The sequence below is a fragment of the Exophiala dermatitidis genome (assembly GCF_000230625.1).
Source record: "Exophiala dermatitidis NIH/UT8656 unplaced genomic scaffold supercont1.3, whole genome shotgun sequence".
NCBI classification, from domain to species: Eukaryota; Fungi; Ascomycota; class Eurotiomycetes; order Chaetothyriales; family Herpotrichiellaceae; genus Exophiala; species Exophiala dermatitidis.
Window position 1 is genome coordinate 1,612,381 of NW_008751648.1, and position 24,951 is coordinate 1,637,331.

The window sequence follows — 24,951 nt, forward strand, 5'->3', positions numbered from 1 at the left end:
GCATAACTGAGGGGATCTTTCTCAAGCGACCCAGACGGGCAGACTCCGCTGCATTCTTATTATTAATGGCCATAGATTGACTTGCCTATCCGAATACAGTTGGAGCTGACAAAGGTAGGTGGTGCCTAGCTACGTACGTACTGTACGTGTCTAATAGTCTGGGCAGACATTGACCACGATAAACGCGGGGTATGCTCTTCAGCCTTGTGCAGGATATCCAAGCCTTGGTGAAGGCTGGACTCTCGGGGAATACTTGACTTCAATATGACACCAAAAAAACAGAGCAATGTCTGCGGTGGGCTCAGATTTAGACAAGGAAACAAGTTTACGCGAACTTCAAATTGCGACCAGCTCAAGACTGCAGGTATGGCTGCACTGTGACCTTTGCTAGAGAGAACAGAGGTCGCAAGGTCGCAGCCTGTAATTGAAGGATGCAGAGTCTTGCACGCCCGGCGATGACACAAAAGTTGGGCATCATCTGTCATAATAGAATAGAGGAAGGAATTCAATCCCCTCGAACAATCCTGCTTCCGATACTCAAAACAACCGCGATTGACCCCAAAGTACCTGGTATCTGATACTTCTGTAAGAGTTATGGCGTTCCAGGTCAGCCTTGTACTTCAGCCTGGCCATTATCGTCATCACCCTTGGCCCCCATTACTTCCCTTGCCTTCAGCCAGGCGCTATGCCTGAGGTCATCTAGCATCTTTTCTTGGTCCATGATTTCCCTCTGCAGCTCTCTCAGGTCGACGCTGGTGTCCATTTTCTGCTCCAAGCTGGCAATCTGTCTTCTTGCAATTTCGTGGACCTCCTTGGACTTTGTTGCCACCATCTTCAGGACTGCGCCGCACCAAAGACATTGAGCACCGCGGGGTCTAAGGTTGCCTGCGCCACTGGGAACGATAGTACCTTCGGTTGAGGAGCGTTGCCGACGAACATGATGGGCGTTTAGCGGCTGGTTCTCCACATCGACCGGGAGATTGGAGCGGCTGGCAAGGATGTGTTCGAAGGTAGCCGATACTTCTGACTTGAGAGAATCTTTTGAATGCTCGACGATGAGGTTCCCACAGCTCAGTCGACCCCAGGGCTGCGGCTTATCACAGTGCTCCCACTGAGATGCATTGCTGGGATCGAAGATCAGAGCGGAAATCGGTTCTCGATGAGGATAAGGACACACGTCCAGCTTGTACCAGCACATGATGGAGAGTGATGTTGAAGTACACTCTGGCGCGATGGTAGAGCTATGTGGAGGAGAAGAAAAATTGATACAAGCTCCAGTGGTCAGAAGGCGAATTATATTCTGGTTGCGCTCCTGAGTCAAGTGGTTGATTGATGCTGTGAATGATTGATCATGCGATACAATGATTGCCGCGAATGCTAACAGCGATTGTGCAGTGAATACCTTGTCGCTGAAGCTGACGCTGACGTTGAGAAAAAAGGCAGAGCTTGTGGTGCGTGGCCGCAGCAAAGTCTGCTTCCTTCACTTCGCGGAAAGTGCGACTTCTCACCGACCAAGATTTTCATTCGCACACAACTTGATGGGCTTCTTCACATGTTCCCGGTGTGAGCACCAGCGAAGTGATAGCTGGCATACTCATCCTTTGTGTCGTTGATATACTTTGTTATTCATCAAACCCAGCCCTTCATCCAGCAGCCGCAGAGACAGGCAAGTCCATCCAAAGATGAGAAGACCGTGTTCATGAACAAGCATTCCACTCTACGCAACAGTCACTCAATGGGCTGGGAAACGGGACATTGATTACTCAATCTCCGATTGACATCCTGCGGCAAGATACAAGTTCGGCAGATTCAGAACCTCTTGGGAAGACAACCGGGAGCCTGCAGCATCACCAATTTCCCAGACAAATACCGTCAAGGGGCGAACAGTTTGATGCTCTTTGACGGGGAGCCATCAGACCATAGCCTGTCGAAAGCCACTTCAGCTTCCTTAGACCGTCCAATCTCCCAACCTGGTTCCACGACATAACTCTTCCTCCGGACAAGTTCCACCATGTGTCGCCTTATCAAGGTCGTCCACTTTGGTTGTGAGGAGAGCCATTCAGAGCAGACATTGGTTCGTTGCCAAGGAGGACTAGAATACATCTTGGGCTTACCCACCAAAAATGAATGTAAAGGGATGATGGAGATGGAGACTTGGGTCATGAGTGCATGCCGATTCTGCACAGAGTACAGTGAGACCAGGAGGATGCAGAGCGTAAGCCGTGGCCATGGAAGGTCGTTGTCTCTGCAGGAAACGGGACTCCCAAAGGCGGAGGTTGCGACACGCGCCGAGACCTCTTCAACACTCCACAGAATACCCATGGAAGCAGCCCTGCCAGAAGACAGCTAGCAGAATGCATGAGTGGTCAGAGAACGTCATTGCGATAGCGCCATATCACCTGTCGAGCGGCGTTCGTTTCAAGGTGGGCTGGAGTGCGTGCTCGTGGCACATCGACTTTGGAAATTCTTGATCGTATGGCACGGCCACGGGGGTACGAGGCCTCAACACGATTGCTGATGGTGAATGCGTGGAACATACCGACGATGGCTTGCGTTGATTCCAAGATGCATGCCTTCTTCAAACTCCTCATACCCGCTCACTGATCCAAATCGCCCCTCTGCAGCCATATCGAATGACATCCACCAAAGGCTGATATGGTTGTGCCTCTTTGGCATCATTTTCCACGGCATGGTCCAGATGCTCCAGCTCTTCGTCACGAATCCGTTTGATGTCATCAACCAACACCTTCAGCTCAGGGTCAAGCTGATCGCCCTTTGCTTTTAGCTCTTGCATCCATTTAAACAATTCTCGCACTTGATCGTTGTAGTGGTTACCAATTTCTGTCTCCACAGCTTCGGTGCAAGCCATGGCGGCTTCTCGGCCCATTACACCTGTTGTCCACCCGAGTGCGGTGGCTGCCAGTTGCCAAATTGGATACATCACCGTAGGTCGGATGCGGTGTTTTGCGAGGAGCTCATTGAAGGTTTTGAAGTGGCCGGCTTCTTGGTCGTACATATGCTTCATGAGCGGTTGAAGGTGTGGGTGGGCTTTGACGACCGGAGGCGTCTGCGCCGCGTAGATGAGAACTGCTGCGAGCTCGCCGGCATGATTCACGCGTAGCGCGCTGTCGAGGAATTTTCGCTGCTCTTCAGATAGGATGGTCCTGCCTCCTACAGGGTCCTGCGGCAGCTCGGCGGTCGTGCTGCCCTGGGAGGACATGACACGAACTTGGAGAGGGACAGACCGCGGCAGTACCGGCCGCCATGAATATCTCGCCAGGCCGAGCGAGCTTCTTACAGCTCGCATAGTGGTGTTTTGCCTAGAGAAGATCGTTTGACAGGAAGATGGAGAAATACTGTAGTAACATAGTAGGTAGGTAAAGCACTGAGCGCCGAATGACAACTTCAAGTTGAAGGCATTGCACGCATGGGCTGGTCACATGATCATTTGTGTTCTGCGCGGGTCCAACGTCCATTTTGTTCTGGCGACTGTACAACGTACTGTATGCCCTGCTCTACTGGGTATACATGAATCAATCCAGGCAGTCCCAGTTTCGGGTTTAGGTGGGCTGACATGGGGAATGAGATGCTCGGGCAACCAGGGCATTCCGGCGACGTAGCCTTTATGTACTACAATGTTCAAGTTGTACAGTGTCCAATGCCGTCTTCGGTAGGCTCTACCACCAGTCGTGGTGCTACTGGCTAGTCGTGGCTCCGTACCTACAACGATAGTCATACAGGTCCCAATAGATACGGGCTATTCTCCTTCGACAAACACATTGGCCGAGTTTATATCACCCACGGGCTAGGTGAACACCGACAATAGTACTGGTACCTACCTTACTGTAGTATTGAAGGGAACAAGACGAATGAGATGCCGTCCCAACAAACATGGCAGCCAAGACTGCTTAGTCACCCTTGATCAGATATCGCGATCCCTGCTGCGAGTGTCTGGGAGTTTCATTCATTCAGCACTTGAACACCACGGCAACTCTATTCACTGCTCCTTCACACATTTCTCTTCACAGTTTCCCATTTTTGAGGCTGGTGCTCAAACCAAGCCTAATCTATAGAGAATCTCGGCTGGTCTTGGCCGTGGCTTTATTTCCAAGTCGCACCGGCCTTACCTGAGTTTAACTGCAACCTCGAACGTCTGGAGCTTCCTTGCCACGTCCTCCAGGAGAGGCCCGATACGGACAGATTTACCTTGGTCGCAGTGTCCTACATTATACCTGTCACGTTACTTTTATTTCACTTCACACCCATCTCAGTGTGAACGCAATACCTGCTTGTCACTCTTACATCAAAAGGACGCTAGGCATCCATCAGTCACTATGGCCGATCTCGACGCTGAGCTTCTGGCGCTTGCGGGCGGCGACTCTTCTGGTGAAGAGGAGAGCCTGCCACCTTCTCCAAAAGAAAAGTCACCATCACCACCTCGATCGAGAAAGCAAACTCGACAATCTCCACAACCAGAGATGGCTCGCAAGGGCGTTGCGAAGACGGTCAAGCGGGCTAAACGACGCAAGACGTACTCAGATGATGAAGACGAAGCGTAAGAGATACCCTCGTCTGCATGGCAGGCCGTTAACATGATCTCGCCCGTTAGATCCTCGATTTCGCAACGTTCAGACTCTGCCTCCATGTCGCAATCCGACTCCGAAGCCGACTTCAGCCCTGGGGCGGACAAACCGATCTTCCCCTACGAGAAACTCTATTATGACGCTGAAGACAAGGCACGCATAGAAGCGAAACCTGAAATTGAACGAGAAGAGATCCTGGCGCAACGAAGTGAACAAGTGGAACGTCATGAGCAAGACCTAACCCTTCGGCGACTGGTGGCGGCCCGGGCAAGGGAAGAGGCCAAAAATGCCGCAAAGAACAAACGAAAGGCCAGCGCAGCTGATCTGGAGGAGACTCAGCGAAAGAGCACGCGCCAACGTACGAAGGTAGGAGGCGGACGAGCGGGCGAAGCAAGCAGTGCAATCGAAGCCTACAAACAGCAGCGAGCCGAAAAGGTTCTACGGGAGGAGCAGAGGAAAAAGGAAGGCCTGAACCGGAGACCTGCATCTCCTCGAGACGACTACAGCGATGCAGATGCTGAAGGGGAGAGTGACAACGACTATGATGACCATAAGTACAAGAAGCGATCTCCAAGCCCACCCAAAGACGAGCCGATTGTCGAACTTGCCGATATTCAAAGAGCACGGGTTGGTCGTGATAACTTTGCACAAGTATGCTACACGCCGGGGTTCCAGGAGGCCATTACAGATTGTTACGCTCGAGTGTGCATTGGGCCGGGCAGCAATGGTGTCAACGATTACCGACTTTGTCTGATCAAGGGATTTACGAAGGGTAGGCCGTATGCCATGATTGGTACTAACGGCCGACCTTTTCCTGTTGACATGTATGTCATTGCGGCGCATGGCAAGTCTGAGAGACCGTGGTCTTTTCTGGAATGCTCGATGTCCAAGTTCACTGATGACGAATGGCGCCGATACCGGACGGTCATGGCTAATGAAGACCTGAAACTGCCCACCAAGCGGTTCATCAACCAGAAACTCGAGCAAATCAACCGGCTGCTGGCACATCGTTTCACCGAGGCCGAGATTTCGGAAAAGATCAAGATACAGAATGACCTGCTCGAGAAGATCACTAGGTCCCAAGAGAAGGAAGATCTCAAGTCGAAGATCAAACAAGCTCTGGAGGATGGAAACGAAGAACTCGCCCAGGAGCTTGAACATCAACTCGCCAACATTGTTCCAATGAAGTTGGCATTCGGTACCAGTCTATCTCGCTCGGACACGGGACATGTCAACCCGGATCAAGAACGTCTTGCGGAGCTGAACCGAAGAAATCAAAGACTGAACGCGGAGAATGTTCGTAAGGCTCAGCTTGCGGAAATCAGAGCAAGAAAGGTCAAAAAGCACCTCGCTCCAGGTGTAGATGAACTCTTCGAAGGAGGCAGTGACATCAGTCGGACTGGTACGCCCATCAATGGTGCTGGGACTCCAAAGGTTGCTGCGAGCATCTCACGAACTGGTACCCCAAATCCCATTAGTCTATCGAATGGTACTACGAAGAGCTCGACCCCGGTCCCTACCACTGTACTCAAGCCGGTTGACAAGAAGAAAGGCCTGCCTGTTATTCGGAAGGCGGCATTGGACGATGAAATATTGGCCAACATGGATTTGGGCATCGATATTGAAATCTAACTGAACGACGATCCTTGGGGCTTCGTCTGGGAGTGGAGTCTGTCAGTCGGAAGTACTTGCATAGTATTCTTCCTCCTTTCCTGGCTCGTTTCAACATCGAGAGTCTTTTTCATCAGGGCCGACCTGGCTTAGATAATCCCGACCGAGCGTGGATCAGGATCTCATCAACAAGCATTGATGACATTGGGGACAGCCTTTTCTTCCATAGGTGTCGAGTTCTCTCTCGTCAAACTCTTCACGTCTATCACACTTGCCTGTCATTGTTTGCACACATTGAGTGTCTCTGTTCTACTTGTTCATCTCTCGTGTGCGGCCATGTTAGCGTTGGGTATCAGTAATGTTTGTGTGCCTGATCAAACCATCTGTCTTTCACGGTTTGCATTCCTTTAGAGTTTTGTATTTAAGACACACACATGTTTTTATGCCAGACGCCTCTCCCATGCCTTTTCTGCACCATCACCGCGTCTTGTTCCTGTCAGCATACACATGCAGCGTCGTCAAGTGACTCAGGAGGGCTGCACATTCCCTGCCTCACTTTCTCTGAGACGGATTACATTCAAAGACGGCCGCCTCATACTCCTGTGGATCTCCATACCCCTTACCAACTCAAGTGACCAAAACATCTCCTCACATATCGACCGGACGTACTCGAATCAAGAAAGAGCAGGAAGACGATATGGTTCAACCGAGCAGCGTCAAAGCCGGATCGCCAGTCCGATCTCGATACCGATTTCGAAGTTGGACACGGACACACCAGCACGAACCACATCAGGTGCGCAGGCTCCTAATGCTGTCGCCGGTCATGGAGTAGTGTTTGACGACTCCTGCCAGTGTTGACCGTGGTGGTCTTCCAGCAAACCCTTTTCAAACACCCACCAATTCCAGTTCAGATCAAAGGGGCCCCGAGCGCGAGTGCAAACGCATCCGCATCCACAGCCCCGGTAGAGCGACAACACGCAATACGGAGTAATCATACTCATACACCAACCAAGTTTAAGTTTTCCTCCCGAAATTGAAGTTGCCGCTGAACAAGTACGATCTTGCCTTTGCCCCGACCAAGCTTCTCCGGACTGTGTCAGAGAATCATTCGACCACATCGCGGCCGCAGCTAGTATTAAAACTTGAAAAAGCTCAGAGGGAGGATAAGGCTAACCGAGATGACCCTTCCGTCTTTTGACCGGGCTTTTAATGCCTTTGAGGGTATTAAGGAACCACGAAAGCAGGAAAAGAAAAGGATGAAGTATGAAAAAATCCCTCGAGAACCTCTGTCTGCTAGGTATTGTCGATGGGTCCTATGAGCGTGCTGTTTGCGAGTCGAGGACGTGGAGGTCGAGAGGGATAAGGTGGGGTTCAGGTCGGCTCCACGGCCGCTTCAACTTGTGCCGAAGGGTGGTGATGTTACTGCTTGCTGCTCTTGCGTTGATTGTGGCGGGGCCATTTGTTTGGTGTGAAAGGGGGTCTGGTCGAAGGATTGAATCCCGAATCTTGAGTTTTACAGATTAGAGAACCTAAGAGAACCACTGGCAGGATGGGTGAATGAGAGTTTGCCTTTTCGAGGGGAGGCAGAAGACCCTCCACTAAGGTAGCTGAGGGATCGGATCGCTGGCGGACTCAATGGCAGATAGGCGGCGCATGCGGAAACAGCAAGGAGGCAGAGCTGAAGAAGCGGATGAAGACGAGCGCGGCGCGGTGCCTACCGCTAGAATTATGTTTGCTCAGAACGATCGGAGAGCGCTCTCCTCAGCTTGCTGGCCATGAGACCTATATACCATAGTTTGTCGATTGACTAATGCAGGCCGTGCTGGAGAATGGAGACAGGGAACAATCAATGCATGAGGTCGAATTCACCCAAGATCAAGATAGCTCGAGATAGATCAAGATCTCTCTGCCTGTCTTCTCTCTCTTTCTCCCTCTCTTTTTGCCCTATCCAGCCCAGCTCTGTTAAGATTTGGTATGTGAGTGGTCGTAGGCTATGGCTCCTCGATTGTAAGTACTAGTGCTGCGGAACCCAGGAGGAGCGGTTGCTGGTAGGGATGCCTCGGGGGCCCCTCTTCACCTGTGAGTCGAGGACGACAGGATAACTATGTTGGAGTGGGACATTTTCAATATCGTTGTAGGCTTGGGTTGATTATTTAAGAAGAAATAAAGTACTATGTGCATGGAGATCGGAAAGTGGTCTGGGATTTCCTTGGCTACAATGCACTGAATGCAATCGCTCAAATCTTGACAACTCGGTGGAAGTATCACTGCTACCGTATCTTTCGCCAAGGTGTGCCACTGGATGTGGCGCCACTAGGATTAGTTGTTCGATGGGTTGTCGAGAGGCAATGGGTAAAAGACTGGCACGATTCACAAGGTCCATCGATCTCTAAGACCAGCTCGCCTTACTTACTGTAACAACATGGCTAGCCGTGCGTAGATAGGGTGTGTAGCCTTGCGAGTACGGTGCTAGTATCAATCACCTCATGAGCAGTGCAGCATGCAGCCTCGCACAACCTTGCTCAATGGGGTCAGGCGATACGACAAGCTATGACTGCGGTGCAGCTGGCTTGCTGACGATGCGGGTAGCTAGTGCGCCAAACAGCCCGCTGGAAGCAAGTAGAATGGTGGTTTGTTTCGGGGCCAAGAGAAGGAAGATGCCAATGGACCAGTGCGCGCTTGGAGAGAATACCATACTTCGAACGTTGACAACGTACATGACGGAACAAAATGGGGATGTTCTGTATCCGAACTTGCTGTTCGGAGCAACGAAAAGTTCTGTAGCAAGGACTGTGACCTACCGTATGGTAAATGCATCTGTAGGATTAGTATCACATGTGGTGGCTCTGAAAACTGACAGGCTCAAAGCCAGTCACAACCAGCAGATTTGAATGCCTACCAGGTAGCCTTCCCCCTGACAGTTCCCTGTTACACTGTAACATGGCACAAGGACGGGTGTTCTGTCCCACGTTCCTCTGCTGCTGGCCGTTGAATCACTGCATCTGGGGTAGTTTTGAAAGTCATGTAGATTGCAATGGCCCGGCTGACCGACCGTTGTGCTGCCTCCTTCTCGTGCCGAAAGTATCCCGTCTGGAAAAGCGAGGCGAACGAGGTAAGCACTATCATCAGCAGCACATCCACTACTGCAGTGGCTTGCGTGCATTGGTCCACGAGGGCTGGTAGAACGAGGGGATCGAAAATCAAAGGACGTGGATCGTTGTCATGCTGCCAGCCTTAGCACGCACTGCGCGGTGTCTGCCCTGCATTGCTCGTTTAAGGGTGGCTGGATATAAGGCCAGTACGAGTAGCACTGATGCTGGACTTGCAGTCATCCGTCGTCACTTGTGTGACAATGCCACGCGTGGTCAGGCAATCGTCAGGCCGGCAGTGGAATTTGCGTCATCCATGCCCAGGGCGCAAAGAGGCCGAACGACAAAATGCCGTTCACATCGAACGTGTCGTCCTACGGTGGCGAAGACTTGACTTGAGTTGTGAATGTTCGCACCGCTGAGGATCAGGCGTCCTGCACAAGGGGTCATGGTAGAAGTAGACGCTGCGGAATCCTGCAACCGGCATTTTCGTAGGGGCCCTGGCAGGGATCAAACAGGGACCCGTAGATCGAACAAATCACTGTGAGGCCGTAACGACGATGCATACCGGCGAAAGAGCCTACCGAGCGAAGCGGAGGCAGAACGTGAAAGAGAAGAATGTGAGGTCCTGGGAGGTAATTGAGTACATTCCAGTACTACCACCACGAGCATGATCCTACTGGCCACACTTGGACTTGCATGGTGCGCCTATCGATAAGAGGTGGATCCGCTCCACAACGGCTCCTGAAACGTCGCATCCGTCGCTGGCTGATTGGACCATAGCCCTTCTTGCGTTGTGACTTGAAACACAGCAGTGGGTCCAGGGGCTCGACTAGTACGTTTCAAGACTGGGGTCGACGGCGGAGGGAAATGCCACTGCGCGCATCTTTGCTTCCTGCGATACTCGGGACCGGATCAACTCGAACTACCAAGATAACAAGAGGTCCGAGTCGGAGTCGTGCATGCCAGCATTCTTCCCTACAACATCCAGCCTGTTGCAGTCTCGAGAAATGATATTCGTCCAGAGCGAGAAATATATCCGACATCTCCCGGGACAAACCGAAGCTTTCCCCACTAGGAGTACCGATCATCTACAGTACTTCGCATCTAGTCCTCGGGAAAACACCACTTGTCTTCAAAATTTTAGGCTCTTTCTCAGTTGTGCGAAGGTCATCGAATCATCAAGATCCAGCGACCCGATGAAGCACCAGGTCATTCTTGAATAGAACGGAAAAAGGTTGATACTGCGCATACTGATACGGCAAACCGACAATTTCAGGGTTCTTGTTGACGCGCTATAAACCGGCAAGGCTTGCGACGATGGTTCATACCAAGGACGTTGCGCCGACCTCTGCTTGCGAGTCTGTTATTGCATGGCGAGGTTCCAAGATTGTTGTTTTGGAGATCCTGAAAAACATTAGTTGAATTAGCATTGTTGTGTTCCGATCCACCAAATCAATAACCAAAACGGAACTAAATCCTGCTTGGATGGCAATTGTGTGGTGGCGCGATCCAACTTCCCCAGAGTTTCTGACGCGAAGCGCCATCTGGACGGCGGCGCTAAAGAACGGTTTGACGGTTGACATTCGATGGTGTCGGCGGATTTACCGCCGTTGTCGCCGACGCCAGGCCAGTTTTTGTCCCTAGTTGTGGGCACGAGGATCTGTGCTTCTATCCAGCGTGCGTAGTTGACACGATCCTAGGAGACCACGATTTATTGATCTCCGGCAGGACTTTGGAAAAGAGGAACGTTTGCCGTCGCGTCATAGTCTCCTGCATCAATTCGGCTTAGCAGTCCGGCGGATAGTCCAACCCCTTGACTCATATTTCGCCGCCAATGTGATCACGGCCGTTCAAGTTGTAAACTTGAATGAAGCATGTTGTGTGGCATAAACGGATCCGTGCCGGTGACGTAAACCTATCTAGGTACCGTCGCCCTGTCTAAGTTTGGATGGTTGCAGACGCGCGCCGCAGGTAGTACCCAGACATAGTGTGTAGTGAGGCACTGCATTTCATGGTCGTGTTGACGACACAGTCATTGCGCGGCCATCATGGATTGCGCCAGCACAGCTCAATTACACTCTGTCAAAGCCACAATGCTCGTAGCCTAGTTTCCAGAAATGAGACAGCAGGATGTTGTTGTGCCAGGCTTGGTGGACGAGGAGATCATTTTTGCTGGATTTGCCAGAGGCTGGTAAACAGGTTCGAAAAGTTTGATGGAGAGACATCGGCGTCGGGGATTCCGACGCCGACTCGCCGATAACCAATCTCCACCAACCAGCCAATGACAGCATCCACACACTAGTAGTATTCGGTGACCTGTGCTCGTAGTAGTTGTACTAGTAGAACGGCAGTATGTCGTCCTCAGCCTGAGAAAATCTAACACCAGCGCAGGAACAACATCGGAGTCCACAATCGATTCATGGTACACTCCTTCGAAGATCAACGCCTCCATGTCTCGCACCAGTCTCACCTCTGCTTTGAGCACGACCAACCTCTCCGGAGGCGCGTCGCGCACGGTTGATGTTCCTTACTCCATCGGGGAAGTAGGTGTTCTTAGTTATCGCCGTCGGGATGACCTGGCTCGAAGCCAGTCAAGGGACGAAAAACGACATCGGTACAAACGCCATCGTAGAACCTTGATCGTTGCTGGTCGAGACTACATATTGGACGCCATCAAAGGTACTTCGAAGTATAGAAACCCGAAAGTAACTTATCTAGAACGTGGTTCGTCATTATCCTGCCAGCAAATGGCAATGGCAAGTCGAGTTGTGTCCCACCGCTCGGGAGTAGGCGGTTTTTACTTTGGTGATCGAAGCTTGCGATCGGCGCGGAACTGACAGTAAAGGGAAAGCCACGAGCGTGATCATCAGGTCCGAAGAAAAACGGCCTCCTCAAGTCCCAAAGAGGCGCGTTCAGCTGGGCATGCGTCTGGGCAATGATAATCGATTGGCGCGTTGATGACGAGTCCATCCGAAGACCATCACCAGCTACTGAGGGCCGAACTTGTATGTAGGATCGAAGGCGAAGGAAGGGCACGGTTTTTCTCAATCCATCGACTAATACCTATGTGTGCATCTCAGGCTGTCGGTAGCTGAGGCGTGACTTGGCAAACGCGCTTCCAGAACCGTGATTGGATCATAGTAGTGGTTAGAGAGCCGTCTACATCCTTGTAGAGAGGCAGGAGTGCCACGACAGCCGACAACGAGGGCTCAGGCTACCGTACTGGCACGACAGCATAGTGGAACCACGGCGACTGCAGGCGCCGTGTGACCATGGGGAAGCTGATGGATGAATTGAACACTGACCTTGAACAACAGGTAACGGGGACCGCGTGACTTGCTGAGAAGCTTTTTACTCTTCAGCCTCAACATGACGAGTATTCGAGCAAGGAAGTAAAGGGCGCGGGCAGTGAGCAAGGGACGTACTTTCGGGCGCGGAGGAGGGCAGCTGAAGGAATGCTCCAGACTGGGCGATGGCGCTGCGGTTGTCGTGGTTGTATGGCCGTCGCCACGATGCAGCTCAACTGGAACACGGCTGCCGTCCCTCGCATACCTTACTTCGCAGTGGCTTGCCTCCAGACTCGTCAGATACGGCAGACAGGCAATATTACGCACGGCACTGGGCAGCGATAGAGCAGTGTAGTGCAGCGGCAGCGTAGCGAGTATACCGTTGTAGAGCGGGATGGTGAAGCTGAGAGGTGTGCCCACTCGCGACTCAGTAGTCTAGCCTCCCTAGCCCAGGGCAGTGCCCACCAAGACCGTGCGCCGAGTGTCCACGCACGCCCGGAAAGAGTGGCGACCGTCTAGACGACTTAAGCGTGGAGGCGTTGAGGAGGATCCTGCCCGCGCCCAAAGTTCCTAGCCGAAGGCCTAGTGCCTAGGATGCCCCCTTCTCCATACGCGTCCACTGCATCCTCCCACTGCAAGTCGGGCCGGCCGCCGCCCCTACCCTTGTCCTCTTGTGTACCTCTGGCGGCGCCCGGGCGTGTGTGTCCATGCGTAAGGTAGGTACCTGCCCAGGCGGTACTAGTCCTTGTGTACTGTAAACTCTACACGCTGGAACCGGGCGTCTGCACGCCTCAGGCCCTTGTCCTGGTCGGAAAAACCCTTCCTCATCTCTCCATTATTATTCAAGTTATGATCGTACCCAGTCTCGTTCACGTTGGTTTCAGGGCTGTTCGGATCCAGTGCACGCAAGCCCTTTGACATTCGCCTATTCGATGGCTTGACGGGGCACTCTGTCGCAGATGATACTAATATCTCCGTCACCCGCCCTCCACCTGGTCCAAAGATCCCTTATCCCCCCAGTGCATGTTCACATCAACACCACGAACATTCAACAACATCCAAGTCACATCGCACTCCTTCACTTCTACTACGTTGATGAGTGTCCCTGAGAAGACAACCTAAACACACGAGATCTTCCTTCTCGCTGGTCAGCACATCATCACAGCGTTGCTGACCGATCTCTGCGAGTGATTTGTCACGAGTCCCGGCAACCAGGACCCTGAGCCTCGCCTGGCCTCGCCTACTGTTCAAGCCACTATAAACCCCCCTCCTGCTTCTTCCCGTCACAATCACCATGACGGACGACGCCTATCCTCAACCTCCCCCAGTCTCACGGGACGGTCAAATGGGCTCCATGGCCGCTGCTCTCAGAATGAAATTGGAAAACCTTCCCCAACTCAATATTCACAATCTCAACCTCCACCGCAGCCAAAGTAACCGACGATTCCATGAAATCAACTCTGCCTCCTCATCTCGATCCGCACACTCCTTTAGTGACCAGCAATCGGACGACACCGATGCCACAGACCTCACATTGACGCCGAATCGGTCGCGCGCTAGTACTTTTGACAACGCAGAAAGAATCACATCGCCTCTCGTGCAGTCTCGATGCAAGCCTCCGCTCAGGGTGGTATTGGGCACGGCTTCGATGGGTTCGGAGGCATCGCCTCTAGCCAAAGTCAACACGGTGGAAGACGCCCAGAAATTCGTCAACCTCTTCCGCTCTAGAGGCTATGCCGATATTGACACTGCTCGAGCCTATCCTGTAGGGAAAGGCGGCACATGTGAGGAGCTTTTGGGTAGAGAAGACCTCCGACTGTCCAAGTGGGCCAACGTGTCGACCAAGGTGGCCAGTTTCATGCCTGGTTCTCACCGGGCCAGCAGGATTGCCATGAGCATTGACCGATCCCTTGATGCCCTCAACATGGAAAGCGTCGACATCATGTACCTCCATGCCCCAGACAGATTCACTCCCTTCAAGGAGACCTGCGAGGCCATGAACAAGGCGTATCAACAGGGCAAGTTCGAACGCTTCGGCCTCTCCAACTACTCGGTCGAGGAAGTCGAGGAGATTGTCCGCATCTGCGAAGAAAACGGCTATGTCAAGCCCTCGGTGTACCAGGGCCAGTACAATCCTATCTGCCGAGGTGGTGAAGAACGACTCTTCTCGGTCTTGCGAGAACACAATATTGCTTTCTACGCGTACAGCCCTTCGGCTTGTGGCTTCTTCTCCAACAAGGTGTCGCGTGCATCTACCAAGGACAAGAACAGCCGGTGGAACATTGCCTCCCCATTGGGGGCCAAGTATGCCGGCGACTACTTCCACGACCCGCTGTTTGCGGCCGCCGAGATTGTCCGTCAACAAGCCCTCAAACATGGCATCTCTGGTCACGCAGCTGCTCTACGCTGGACCACCTGGCACTCTCAACTTGGTGCCGAATACGGTGACGCCGTCATTGTAGGTGCATCCAAACTTTCTCAACTCGAGGAGAACATGCGCATCCTCGAGGAAGGGCCTCTTCCGGAAGATCTTGTGGACACCTTGAATGGGGTCTGGGAAGACGTCAAATCCCTGGATAAAGGACCTCGTTTCTCCTTTGTCTAAATGTATTACGATGTGGGTGGGCACAAATGAGAAGAAACGATGGCCTAGGGTTTCGGGACATGTATTCTTTTCGTGGCGTTTACGGTGGCTTCAACGCTGCAATGAAGAACATCAAGGGCGCCAGATATGTGGGGCATGAAACTTCTTTTTTCGCTTCGATCCCTCAAGTGCTGAGCTGGATCTGTTTTGTGGCTTACATTGACGTTCGCTGAGAACGTGTTGGTATGGATTATGCTTTTCTTTTGTGGCACTAAGTCATGTCATGTATAACGATACCCATTCAACTTGCGGCTGTATGTTACTGGTGGGGGGATACCAAAACAGCATGGACTAAAGCATGGACACGTCTCTGGAAGACGCAGGAATGAATCAGCCTGATGCCTCACGAAACCCTAGGGGGTTGAGGGATAGGGATTGATTGTACGAGCATCACTGGCATATCATACACCATCAGCGCTGGTCAGGTCAGCACCCGATTTGGAGGTGCCTGCAGTGCAGTGTGCTGCTCTTTTCCCAATATACAATTGGACCAATGCCATGCGTCAAGTTCTTCGGCCTCGTGAATGTTCTCATCTTACTTCTCGTGTTCTACAGATTCTCGACTTCGTGCAACTCGCAGCTATTGGACTGGCCCAAGTGCTTACGCGCTCTGACCTCAGGTCACTCCGTCCACCTGTGGATGATTTGTTGCCAATCGCAGCCACCGGGTTGAACAAGCCAGATCCCTTGCTATAGTCGATCGAGCGTCGTCCAAGCGCCTGGTGTCCCTGCGCTGCCCTGCCTTTCCACTCGTCCTCGTGTACTCAAGCATCCAGCCGGGCACAGAACCCCACAGGTACGACCTTCGTTGCATGGAGTTGTAGGTCGTGGAGGCTGACTCGCAGTTTCGTTGCTAATACATCTGAGTAACGGCACCCTCAAGACACCCCTTATGCGAGCTCGATGCAACGTTCTGCCGCACTGCACTAATACGGGCACACCACAAACGGTCGTAGTGTACTCAACAAGGCCTTTTCCTACTGGGCCAACCGCGACCGCAGGCTAGAAAAACCGCGGAATGCGCCAGCACCGAGCCCATAGCCGAGCGTAAGTAGTGGAGGGGGCTAGGAAAAAACCAACGATACCAGCGGATGGCTGAACGCTCAACCTGAGAGCCAGAGAGAGCAGCCAGACCCAGAGCTGAAAAGCAGCCCACAGAAGCGGAATTCTCAAGCACGGGCAGACCACAATACGAACGCACCCCAGTGAATGAACATGATGAGCAATACTGCCAGCACAAAAACACCCCTGCCATGCAGTGGGATCAAACCGCCAAACCATGAACATGTGTTGAGCGAATTTTGTCTGGTACCAAATCAAAACCATGGTCCCGGGTCCAAATGCCGCGCCACCTGCAAGCCAGGAGGAGACTCGATCCTTGCGAAACCGGCACCACCATCTGTTTTAAAGCGGGGGATCTCTTGATTCCGCAAGGACGAACCCGCCCAGGACCTCATGACCAGGGCCTTGAGAGAACGGGTGCAATCCATGAAGCCTGGCGGCCCTGAGCATTATTACTCGTCTACTACCGATCCGTTGTAGAGTACCTGCTAAGGGATAGTGGTAAGTGGCTACAATGCTCGTTACTCTCCGGTCGTTCCGCTCACGCAACTGGCAGTGTCGCCGAGCTGCTAGTACTACTGAGTAATCCCAGCATTTGGCCAAACCAACGTGAGTCAAGTGTCTGGGTGCCCTCGGATGCTTCTCCGGGAGAAATCCGGTCCTCGTCAAGTGTGGGAATCCTTCCTCGTCTCGAAGCACTCGGGCTGCACCAACGAATCCTTCAGTGCCACCCTGCTGCCGTGACTTCGGTAGTGATAACGTGACCTCTTGCTTCATCATGATGATGGATAGCTCAAGGCTACTGGATACCTAGGTTCCCATCCCGATTAACAGCACCCCGGCCTCTGGCCTAAGCGACCCCTTACCCCAGGCCCACTGGTGCTTGACCTCACTTGTAAGGCCACCCAAGAAAATGCAAACTCCTTTGACTCGATGTGTGACCAGATCGCAAGATTCGCGCATGGGCTGAGGTGAGCAATGAGGAGCAAGGGCAGCACTCAGTATGATGATAATGACGTGGGAATGCAATCCATCTGATGCATCTCCTGAGCGGAATTGACCATTACAGGCTCAACTTTTCTCAAGAAACCCATGTCACCAGACACTGCGCCATCAAATGCACCCCTGCTACAGTACTGTACATACAGTACCATGGATGCGGCTAGCTGGCCAGTATACGTTGCACGTGAAGGTTTGGTGGGCTGGCGAGTCGTGCGAGGCTCGCGTGCAGTTGACAGTACCGCTCGCTGCCACCACGCCCATTACTAACCTATAACATGGCCGTTGGACAGAACATCCCTGCCGCCTCGCTGTCGGTTAAGCGAGAGAATTCGAGACCAGAAACGAGATATCGTGCGGGCAAGCACGACGGGACAAGACAACGGCACATTGAAAGCCATGTCTCATGTTGGTCGCTGTCCCGCTTCCACGTTGAGAAATCGCTCTCTGCCCATCAATCGCGACCCTCCTCCCTCTCTCTGCACTGTACGATGAATGATCTATACCCAATGCGGTCCAAACGAGAGGACGAACATGGCTGGAGTTGCCGGGAACCTGTCCAGACCAATATGGCGATCCGGATAGGCCATGGTCTTGCCGCGCGTGGTTTGCCTCGACCACCTCTATCGTCGATCCTAGTCTGTGGCTGAAACCCTCGATCGGGATAGGAAGCCATCTAGAGAGTACAGTAGTACATGCGCCGATCCGTCTTGGTTGTCCGATCTTCACCCCGCGCGGAGCCCACGCTGTTGGTACCTACCATGAACATAGGTACACACCATCGGAACAGCTGAACCTGTCAACATCAACAGGGAAACTGGAGCGATGGATAGCTGCAAAATAGACTTTCCTCTGTCACTACATTTATAAACAACAAATGGAAAACTGTTCCGTTCGCCATTTCGGTGTCTTCTGCCGCCCCTCACATCCAGAGGCAGATTCCAGCCCACCGAAAAAGCCAACCAAAGCTGAACAGCGGGTAATAGCTATCATAATGCTACTGACCAGGAGCCGTTGCAAGCCAATTTACTGCAACCTTGATCTCCTAGACCTTCTGGACGGTTATCTCTGCAACTATTTTTACTGTCAACCTGTAAGGGGAAAAGTTTATTACCCGTCCATGGCACACTGTGGCTTTTTCAATGCACCCTGCAACGGGTTGAGTCCCTAGAGCGGTACGAGGCCTTCAACAAGGGCATGTGCAAGGCTGCTTGCCCGGCCCTTGCAAGTTGCTACAGTACTGCTGCATCAACTCGCTTGACAGCCCGTCCCAAGCCACCTGTGTTCCGGAAACAACGTCTATCGTTAACCGAAGTAGTCAATGCGAAAGCGCACGTTTCAGATTTTCAGCACTATCACCTACACGCGAGTTCCAACGGATGCCCCTTGCGATCTGTGGTCGATCGCAGGCTAGTATGGATTTTCCATTGAGGCGCGATGCTGGAGAAGCAGCTACAATGTACAGTACAGGATGCGTGCCCTAGGCGGCCTGGCACGCCTCGCCTAGAGCACGTCAAAAGTGGGAACTTTCGAGATCTAGAACCATCGCTAAGCGATCGCAAGATGTTTCCTCCTCTGTAACAGCTAGCTGTTGCTTGGACCCAACATGCCACGTGCACCACATTCCGCCAACTTTACTACTATTAGCGAACCTACAAAAGTCCCAATTCTGGATGTTTATTCCTCGCTTGAGGCAGCTGCAGCGTTCCAATGGAGCCGGGGGTATTGTTTTGTTCTTGGGACGTACTACTTCCCACCACACTCTTGGGCTGGCTGGCGATATACGCGTACAACTCTAACCTCTTACGTGGAATACGGGATATCCAGTCCCACAATCACGGTATGAGTTTGCTACTTTCTGGCTGAACTGGCAATCAGTCAGTCAGCCAGCCACAGAACCAGGAAGCTTTTTTCTTCTTATTCTGCACCTGGTACGCCAGAACCTTTAGGTTGTAGTTTCAACCATGTGCCTACGCAACGGATAAGGCTGAGACTTGTCCTGGTGAGGAAACAGTGCTAACTGACACTATTCGCTCTGTTCATCCGGAATGAAAAGAATACGTCAAATGCAGTGGATCTTTGTGGAGGCCTCCCTCCCCCGGGCCGATCTAACTCAGCTCAGCCAGCACGCAGCACTGGCACGTCCAATTCCAGCCCAGAGTTTTTGTTTTTCCGTTTTCGGCCTTGTCTGTCACTCAGCTACAGTCTAACACTTGGATTGAGTTTGCTGTGTCAACCTCGGAGCGGCCGACTGCCACTACAGTGACTGACCGTCATGTTCAGAATTAGACCTGGCTGAGGCTCCGCAAAAGGCTTATTTCCGCCATAATGCGCGCGGATCAAACACCGCATGCCAGTAGAACCCAAGTGCACTGAAGGTTTTCTGGAAAGCTTATACCCGATACAGTCACAATAAAGAATGCTCGATGCCTTGGATACTTGGGAACGTCCCCTTTTTTCGGCATGGCCGCATGGGGTGTGTGCGTGCTTTGACACGCGGCTCTGCGCAACACGATTGAAGACTCTTGAGTAGAGGTGAGATTTACCGGATCGAGCCTTGAGGCCGGTGCGCTCGGAGGCAGCAAAGGGACAAAATTAGAGAGGCTTGAAGGTTGAAGTCAAGTTCAGGCCCAGCCCAGCCCAGCCCAGCGGAGCTAACACGCTTCCCCGGTCGCGCAAGAAGCATTGAGCCCAAGCCCTGATCTTCTGGCAACTAGTACTCGGAACCCACTACTAGGGAACCAACGAGCACTAGGATCAGTATGGCACTATGGACTCTGGAGGGATAGGTAGGTGCCACAACGGCTAGACAGGATCGCCCAAGCCACCCTCTTTCCCACATGTGATCTCCCAACTACAACTGCAGCGGTTTGAGATTGTTATTTTGTTCATTTCCACATGTTCCCAATCTGGAAGCTTTCTCACGTTTGACCTTTTCGGGGCTGGGAGATGGACTGCAGCTGCTGCGCGATGATGATCTGTTCTCGTCTGGCCATGACCACACAGACCTGATTTGATACCAAATCCAGACGCGACGCAAGCCAGGCCCTCGGTGTCGCCGACGTCGTCGTTGTCGTCGAGATGCCCGTTCCACGGGCTCGTCGGTTCCATCGTGCTGGATCTGGCGTTCCTGTTCCGGGACTTCCATGGCTGCAGCCCGGCTGTTTCTTCTGGACCGTACACGGTACCACCGTGGCCCCTGGTTGAAGGTTCTCGTTTCTGCGTGAGTGCGGCTAGGCGGATCGCTGAGTACAGTACACTGTATCTACGGACGAACAGACAAACGAAGGTATGAGCATCGGATGCATGAAGCATACCTTAGTAACTACTTAGACACGTAGTTTGTTCGGTGCTTGGATCTCTTCTTTTTACAATATATATTCGATGTAGTCCGCGCAAACAGTGCCCTCTCTTCTGGATAAGAGTTAGTCATGGCTACAGGATTTTTCAACGGTTAATCCTCAACTCATATAGCCACCAGCCTCTCACCTCACCCTGCAACTCGAACCCGAACCGACGAACTCGAATCTTGCCTCATCACATTGATTGCCTTCAGTTATGTGCTAGAACCGTAATTTCGCCGTAGCCCTCATAATCCATCCGTGCCGTACTATAGTAACTGGTTTGGCAAAGATGTTGGCCGTAAGAAAATCAATATCTAGATATAGCTATATCTTTAATGTAAACTTGTACAAGTAAGTGTAAGAGACATCTGAGGTAGGCCAGCAGCTCCAGCATATAAGTTCAACTAGTACCTACCTACCGCTGTACTATACTGTATGTACTCTGTCGTAGTAGTAGGTCGAAGTTCGAAGTTGGCTGATGTGACGAGGCTGAGAATTTTCAGGGAGGTGAGGGCATTTACAGTACGACAAGGCTGTATAGCAAGTCTAACCATTCCTGACACTAGTAACCACTTCCCTTTCTTCGGCTCTCATTTGGTGATTTTGATTCAACGGTCTGGTGAGTCTGAGTCTCTAGTGCTTCAATGAACCACTATATAATGTTCCGTGGCAGAGGAGCAGTTGAACTTGAAAGATATGTCTCATGCTACAGTAAATGCAGATTGTCAATTGCCAACGCTGATGCCAATGTGCGCGCGGGTTTGCTGCTGTTGCTGCTGCTACTGCTGTATCACGGCAAAGACCCTGTGGCACAACTGACACGCAGGGCAGCAAGGGAACCACAGACAGTGCAGCGCAGTGTTGTTCAATGCATTGCATTGACTTGCATTCATTCTACTTCTACCCTTCCCTCCTCACCTGCTCTGGGCATGGCCAAGAAACAGCTTTTTCGCACTGAATGACACCGTCAGCCCAGACCAGACCAGGGCAGCATGTTTATTTTCCATCTGCACAGTCACTTGAAGGCTATATTATACCAGCATCCACAGAAGATTAGGGGATCAAGGATGTGGCAAGGATATGATATCCCGCAAATCAGAAACATGTCAAGCTCTCTGCTAGGATTTGGCCTGTCCTACGTCCCTTACCTTGATACGAGGAGACTGGGAATGCAGGGACCTGGTCAAGTCTGAAACCCCAACCCCGTGAAAAGTCCGCCCAGACAAGAACGATGTACTAGCACGCATCATTCCAGATTCCAAAAACCAGTCACTCAAATCAGTTCCCGTCCAGCCCAAGGTAGGTCTAGACCAATCTCCAGAGCGAGAAAGATGCCTAGCAGACGACCAATGCGACAGAGAGATTCAAAAGTCCAGTCTCGTTTGTTTTCCCTTTTCTCGTCCCACTGCGCCTCCTGCACAAATGTGGCATTCGTTGGGTAGTAGATACGTAGGTACCTAAGGTTCGAAAAAGGGGTTTGGGGAAATGAAAACAAAACTGGGAAATGGTGCCTTACTCCTCCTTTCCACAGGTGTCACTGTGTGATGGTGTCCGCTGTCCCAGGGTCCAGGTCACACAGTGCGACCGACCCGGGCTGTGCGATACAGACATACAAACAAGTACCAGCCTCCCAGGCAGCAAAGATACCTATACCAGGGTGACACAAACCGACTTTTGTCCTCCAGAGACCGTCCTCCCTTGCCCTTGCCAGCCACCTACACCTGCGTCAGTCACGGCCGCGCCAAAGTCACACGACATAATATGGGATATCCCGTCCACCCGTTGGTGGAGGTTCTGGGAGTACTGAATTCAAGCCGAGTCCGACTCAACCAACCCCTTGTGATCTCCATGCCCTGCTCTTCAAGGACTAGGCTTCCCTGTCGGCGTCAGTGTCCTGTCCTCGCATTATCAAGGGGTTCATGTTCCTTTCTCGCCTGCATCCCAGCCGCGCATCTTCAAGACCCTGCAGGTACATACATGGCCTACTGCTGACGCCTGTCTACCTGACTTGGGTGATGTGAAAGTCGTACGGTCGAGACCGTAACAGTCACCTGAAAGCTCCAGAGAAGGCGTATGAAACACATGGGAAGCAACGCATGGTTTAACAGACACGTGTTCGACGGCAAGGGGGGCTTCATATTCCAGCCTCGTCTGGCTCACCTCACCGTTTATCACTACCGGCCTTCCACGCACAACCCCGGACTGGACACATATCGAATCGTCCCGGTTGGTTTGCTGTGCTGGCTCGCTGGACAGGTAGTGGACATTTCGAACGGCTCAATTTCTGCCTTGTAACAAACTTCTAAGGTCTAGAACTCGAATGCAGATATGCGAGGGCTACATACCTGTGATGGTCCAGATACCGACTGTGGCCTACTCATGGCTGCAATATCGTGACAGGGAGTCTGTGAGTGTCATTCGTTGCTCTGCGGATGATCCCTGGTATTAGAATTGCCCCTGTCAGGTACATGGGGGATACTGTCGCACAGAGCTGAGACATGTGACTTCCGATGTATGCCTTGCGGCTGGCCGGAGGGCAGTCGTGGGGGAGAATGGATGGGTCTCGAATCGTTCATGACCTTTCAATTCAAGCCCTAAGATGGGTGCCTGGAAGCCAAGTAGCGGATAGAGTAGGCAAGACCACATTAAAGCTTCACCAAAAGCGGTTATCAGTGAGCAGTGTAGACGAAAGGGATTTCTGCCGCTCCGATGAAGAAGTTCAATGCTGTTGCTATCTTTCCTAGCAGGTACAAACGCAGCAAACCGCAATATTGGCACACCAAGAACGAACGAAATCCAATCCAAGAACAATCTGACCCTTCCTACTTTGTTTCAGTCAACCTGCACATCACAGGCTCAAGTTGCTTGATAACCCAGAGTTATCCGACCACGCATACTTGACTTGTTGGCTATTCCCCGTTGACTCCGTTGACTCCGTTGACTTCATTCTCCACATTTTGAAGATTCCGACCTGTTCGGAAGCTGATGCCGTTCAGGTGGGGTAGACGGCGGTTCATGTACAAGTAGTCATCCTCCTCCTCATGTAGCGTTTCGACAATGCCATTTCGGACAACTTCGTCACTGAGGCGAACACGGGGATCTTCCACACAAATGACACATGAGTCGGAGGGAGTGAGGTCGCCCAGGTCCTGCACCACGTAACCTGATGCGAGCTGATCGTGAAGGAGGCAATCCCAACTTGATGCGGCCCATGGGAATAAATGTGGGACTTCACCATTGGAGAACGCCAACTGGAGTGTACGATGGCAGTCACCCCATACTGCCTGCGCAAAGAGCAACTCGTCCTCGGCGGTGCGTTGCTGAGTGGCCAAGGTATTAAACCACGGCATTGTGGCTCTCACGGTGACCTTTGGCAATCTCATGCGAGGCCAGAGCATTCGGGTCTGTATAGCGGATTGATGAACAGATTCTGGCTCAATCCAGTGCCAAGCTGCCAGGATCTGTGCGAGTTGATCGACCCGCCATATTGGGACGGCCCGATACTGTCCGTTGGAATCGCCGCTGAATTGGAGGGCACGTATCTAACACTCCCCGAAGTCCAAATAGACCTGTACATGACCCTCGTTGATTCGATCCTGCAACAAGGGTCTGAATTCTTCCGCAACACGTTTTGCTCTCCCCACCAGAAGTCGCATGTAAAAGTCAGCCCGTCTGAAGTCGGTCATGTGAGGAAGGTGTGTGTCAGGAGAATCGAAGTAGGGTTCAATTCGAACGACAACTTCCGAATGCTCGTTCCAAGGAAATAGTGGCAAGGTACCGAGTTCAAAGGACATGCTGTTGACATGGACCGAGAACCGATTGCCATCCCATGAAACATTGTTGGGTTGGTCAGCCGTCGGGGACGGAGTATTGGTAGGGACCGTGTTGGAAGCCATCATGAACAGTTGTGAAACGTTGGTCAATGGTAAAATTATAGATTTCAAAAGCTTGAACTGGGATAAGATGGAAATATGCTGACGGAAGTGATGGCGAAGGAGAGAAAAGCAAAAGGGGGAAGGAAAAGAACTTATATGGCCGTTACACGCCTACCTGAAGCAGTTGCTCAGTTTGCCAGCCGGCACATGATATGTGCAGGAGCACAGCCGGAATGGACAACAGGCAGGAGGAATCAAGGAAACATGGACACCAGGACAGAGCTGGAAGTTGTCAAGGAGAACAGCACAGCAGCACGTTGATGGAGGAACATGGTTCAGCGACAGACAAGAAAGTGTAGCACCGTATCAGGGCTACGGCGAGGCATAGGGCTAAGAAGCAGCTCCGGCAAACTTGCTTCGCCATGCTTTAAGGTGCGATCACCCCACCACTAGT

The 24,951-nt window shown here is 52.1% G+C and overlaps 7 protein-coding genes across 9 annotated transcripts; 3 read left to right on the top strand and 4 right to left on the bottom strand.

Moving 5' to 3' along the window:
- Nucleotides 1-607: 607 nt before the first annotated feature.
- Nucleotides 608-1,198, bottom strand: HMPREF1120_03572 (uncharacterized protein; the record flags this gene model as incomplete). The annotated part of the gene is made up of 1 exon (XM_009157649.1): nt 608-1,198. The coding sequence occupies one exon, from the start codon at nt 1,196-1,198 to the stop codon at nt 608-610; it is 591 nt and encodes a 196-aa protein (XP_009155897.1).
- Nucleotides 1,199-2,587: 1,389 nt separating this feature from the next.
- HMPREF1120_03573 (ubiquinone biosynthesis monooxygenase Coq7) lies at nt 2,588-3,220 on the bottom strand (the record flags this gene model as incomplete). The annotated part of the gene is made up of 1 exon (XM_009157650.1): nt 2,588-3,220. The coding sequence occupies one exon, from the start codon at nt 3,218-3,220 to the stop codon at nt 2,588-2,590; it is 633 nt and encodes a 210-aa protein (XP_009155898.1).
- Nucleotides 3,221-3,784: 564 nt separating this feature from the next.
- Nucleotides 3,785-8,107, top strand: HMPREF1120_03574 (uncharacterized protein). Its single transcript, XM_009157651.1, has 2 exons — nt 3,785-4,555; nt 4,610-8,107. The coding sequence occupies exons 1-2, from the start codon at nt 4,335-4,337 to the stop codon at nt 6,213-6,215; spliced, it is 1,827 nt and encodes a 608-aa protein (XP_009155899.1). The 5' UTR covers nt 3,785-4,334; the 3' UTR covers nt 6,216-8,107.
- Nucleotides 8,108-13,350: 5,243 nt separating this feature from the next.
- HMPREF1120_03575 lies at nt 13,351-19,215 on the top strand. 2 transcript variants are annotated; one of them, XM_009157653.1, is made up of 3 exons: nt 13,351-16,780; nt 16,836-17,174; nt 17,225-19,215. In XM_009157653.1, exon 1 carries the CDS (start codon nt 13,868-13,870, stop codon nt 15,176-15,178), a length of 1,311 nt encoding a protein of 436 aa, XP_009155901.1. In that variant the 5' UTR covers nt 13,351-13,867; the 3' UTR covers nt 15,179-16,780; nt 16,836-17,174; nt 17,225-19,215. The 2 variants fall into 2 exon arrangements, with proteins under 2 accessions (XP_009155901.1, XP_009155900.1); XM_009157652.1 differs by having other exon boundaries at nt 16,836-19,215.
- A 2,729-nt stretch (nt 19,216-21,944) lies between these two features.
- On the top strand, nt 21,945-23,162 carry HMPREF1120_03576. Of its 2 annotated transcripts, XM_009157654.1 has the most exons (2): nt 21,945-22,071; nt 22,154-23,162. In XM_009157654.1, exons 1-2 carry the CDS (start codon nt 22,045-22,047, stop codon nt 22,427-22,429), a joined length of 303 nt encoding a protein of 100 aa, XP_009155902.1. In that variant the 5' UTR covers nt 21,945-22,044; the 3' UTR covers nt 22,430-23,162. The 2 variants fall into 2 exon arrangements, with proteins under 2 accessions (XP_009155902.1, XP_009155903.1); XM_009157655.1 differs by having other exon boundaries at nt 22,056-23,162.
- Nucleotides 23,163-23,531: 369 nt separating this feature from the next.
- Nucleotides 23,532-24,020, bottom strand: HMPREF1120_03577 (uncharacterized protein; the record flags this gene model as incomplete). Its single annotated transcript, XM_009157656.1, has 1 exon — nt 23,532-24,020. One exon carries the CDS (start codon nt 24,018-24,020, stop codon nt 23,532-23,534), a length of 489 nt encoding a protein of 162 aa, XP_009155904.1.
- Nucleotides 24,021-24,164: 144 nt separating this feature from the next.
- On the bottom strand, nt 24,165-24,518 carry HMPREF1120_03578 (uncharacterized protein; the record flags this gene model as incomplete). The annotated part of the gene is made up of 1 exon (XM_009157657.1): nt 24,165-24,518. The coding sequence occupies one exon, from the start codon at nt 24,516-24,518 to the stop codon at nt 24,165-24,167; it is 354 nt and encodes a 117-aa protein (XP_009155905.1).
- Between the last annotated feature and the right edge of the window lie 433 nt (nt 24,519-24,951).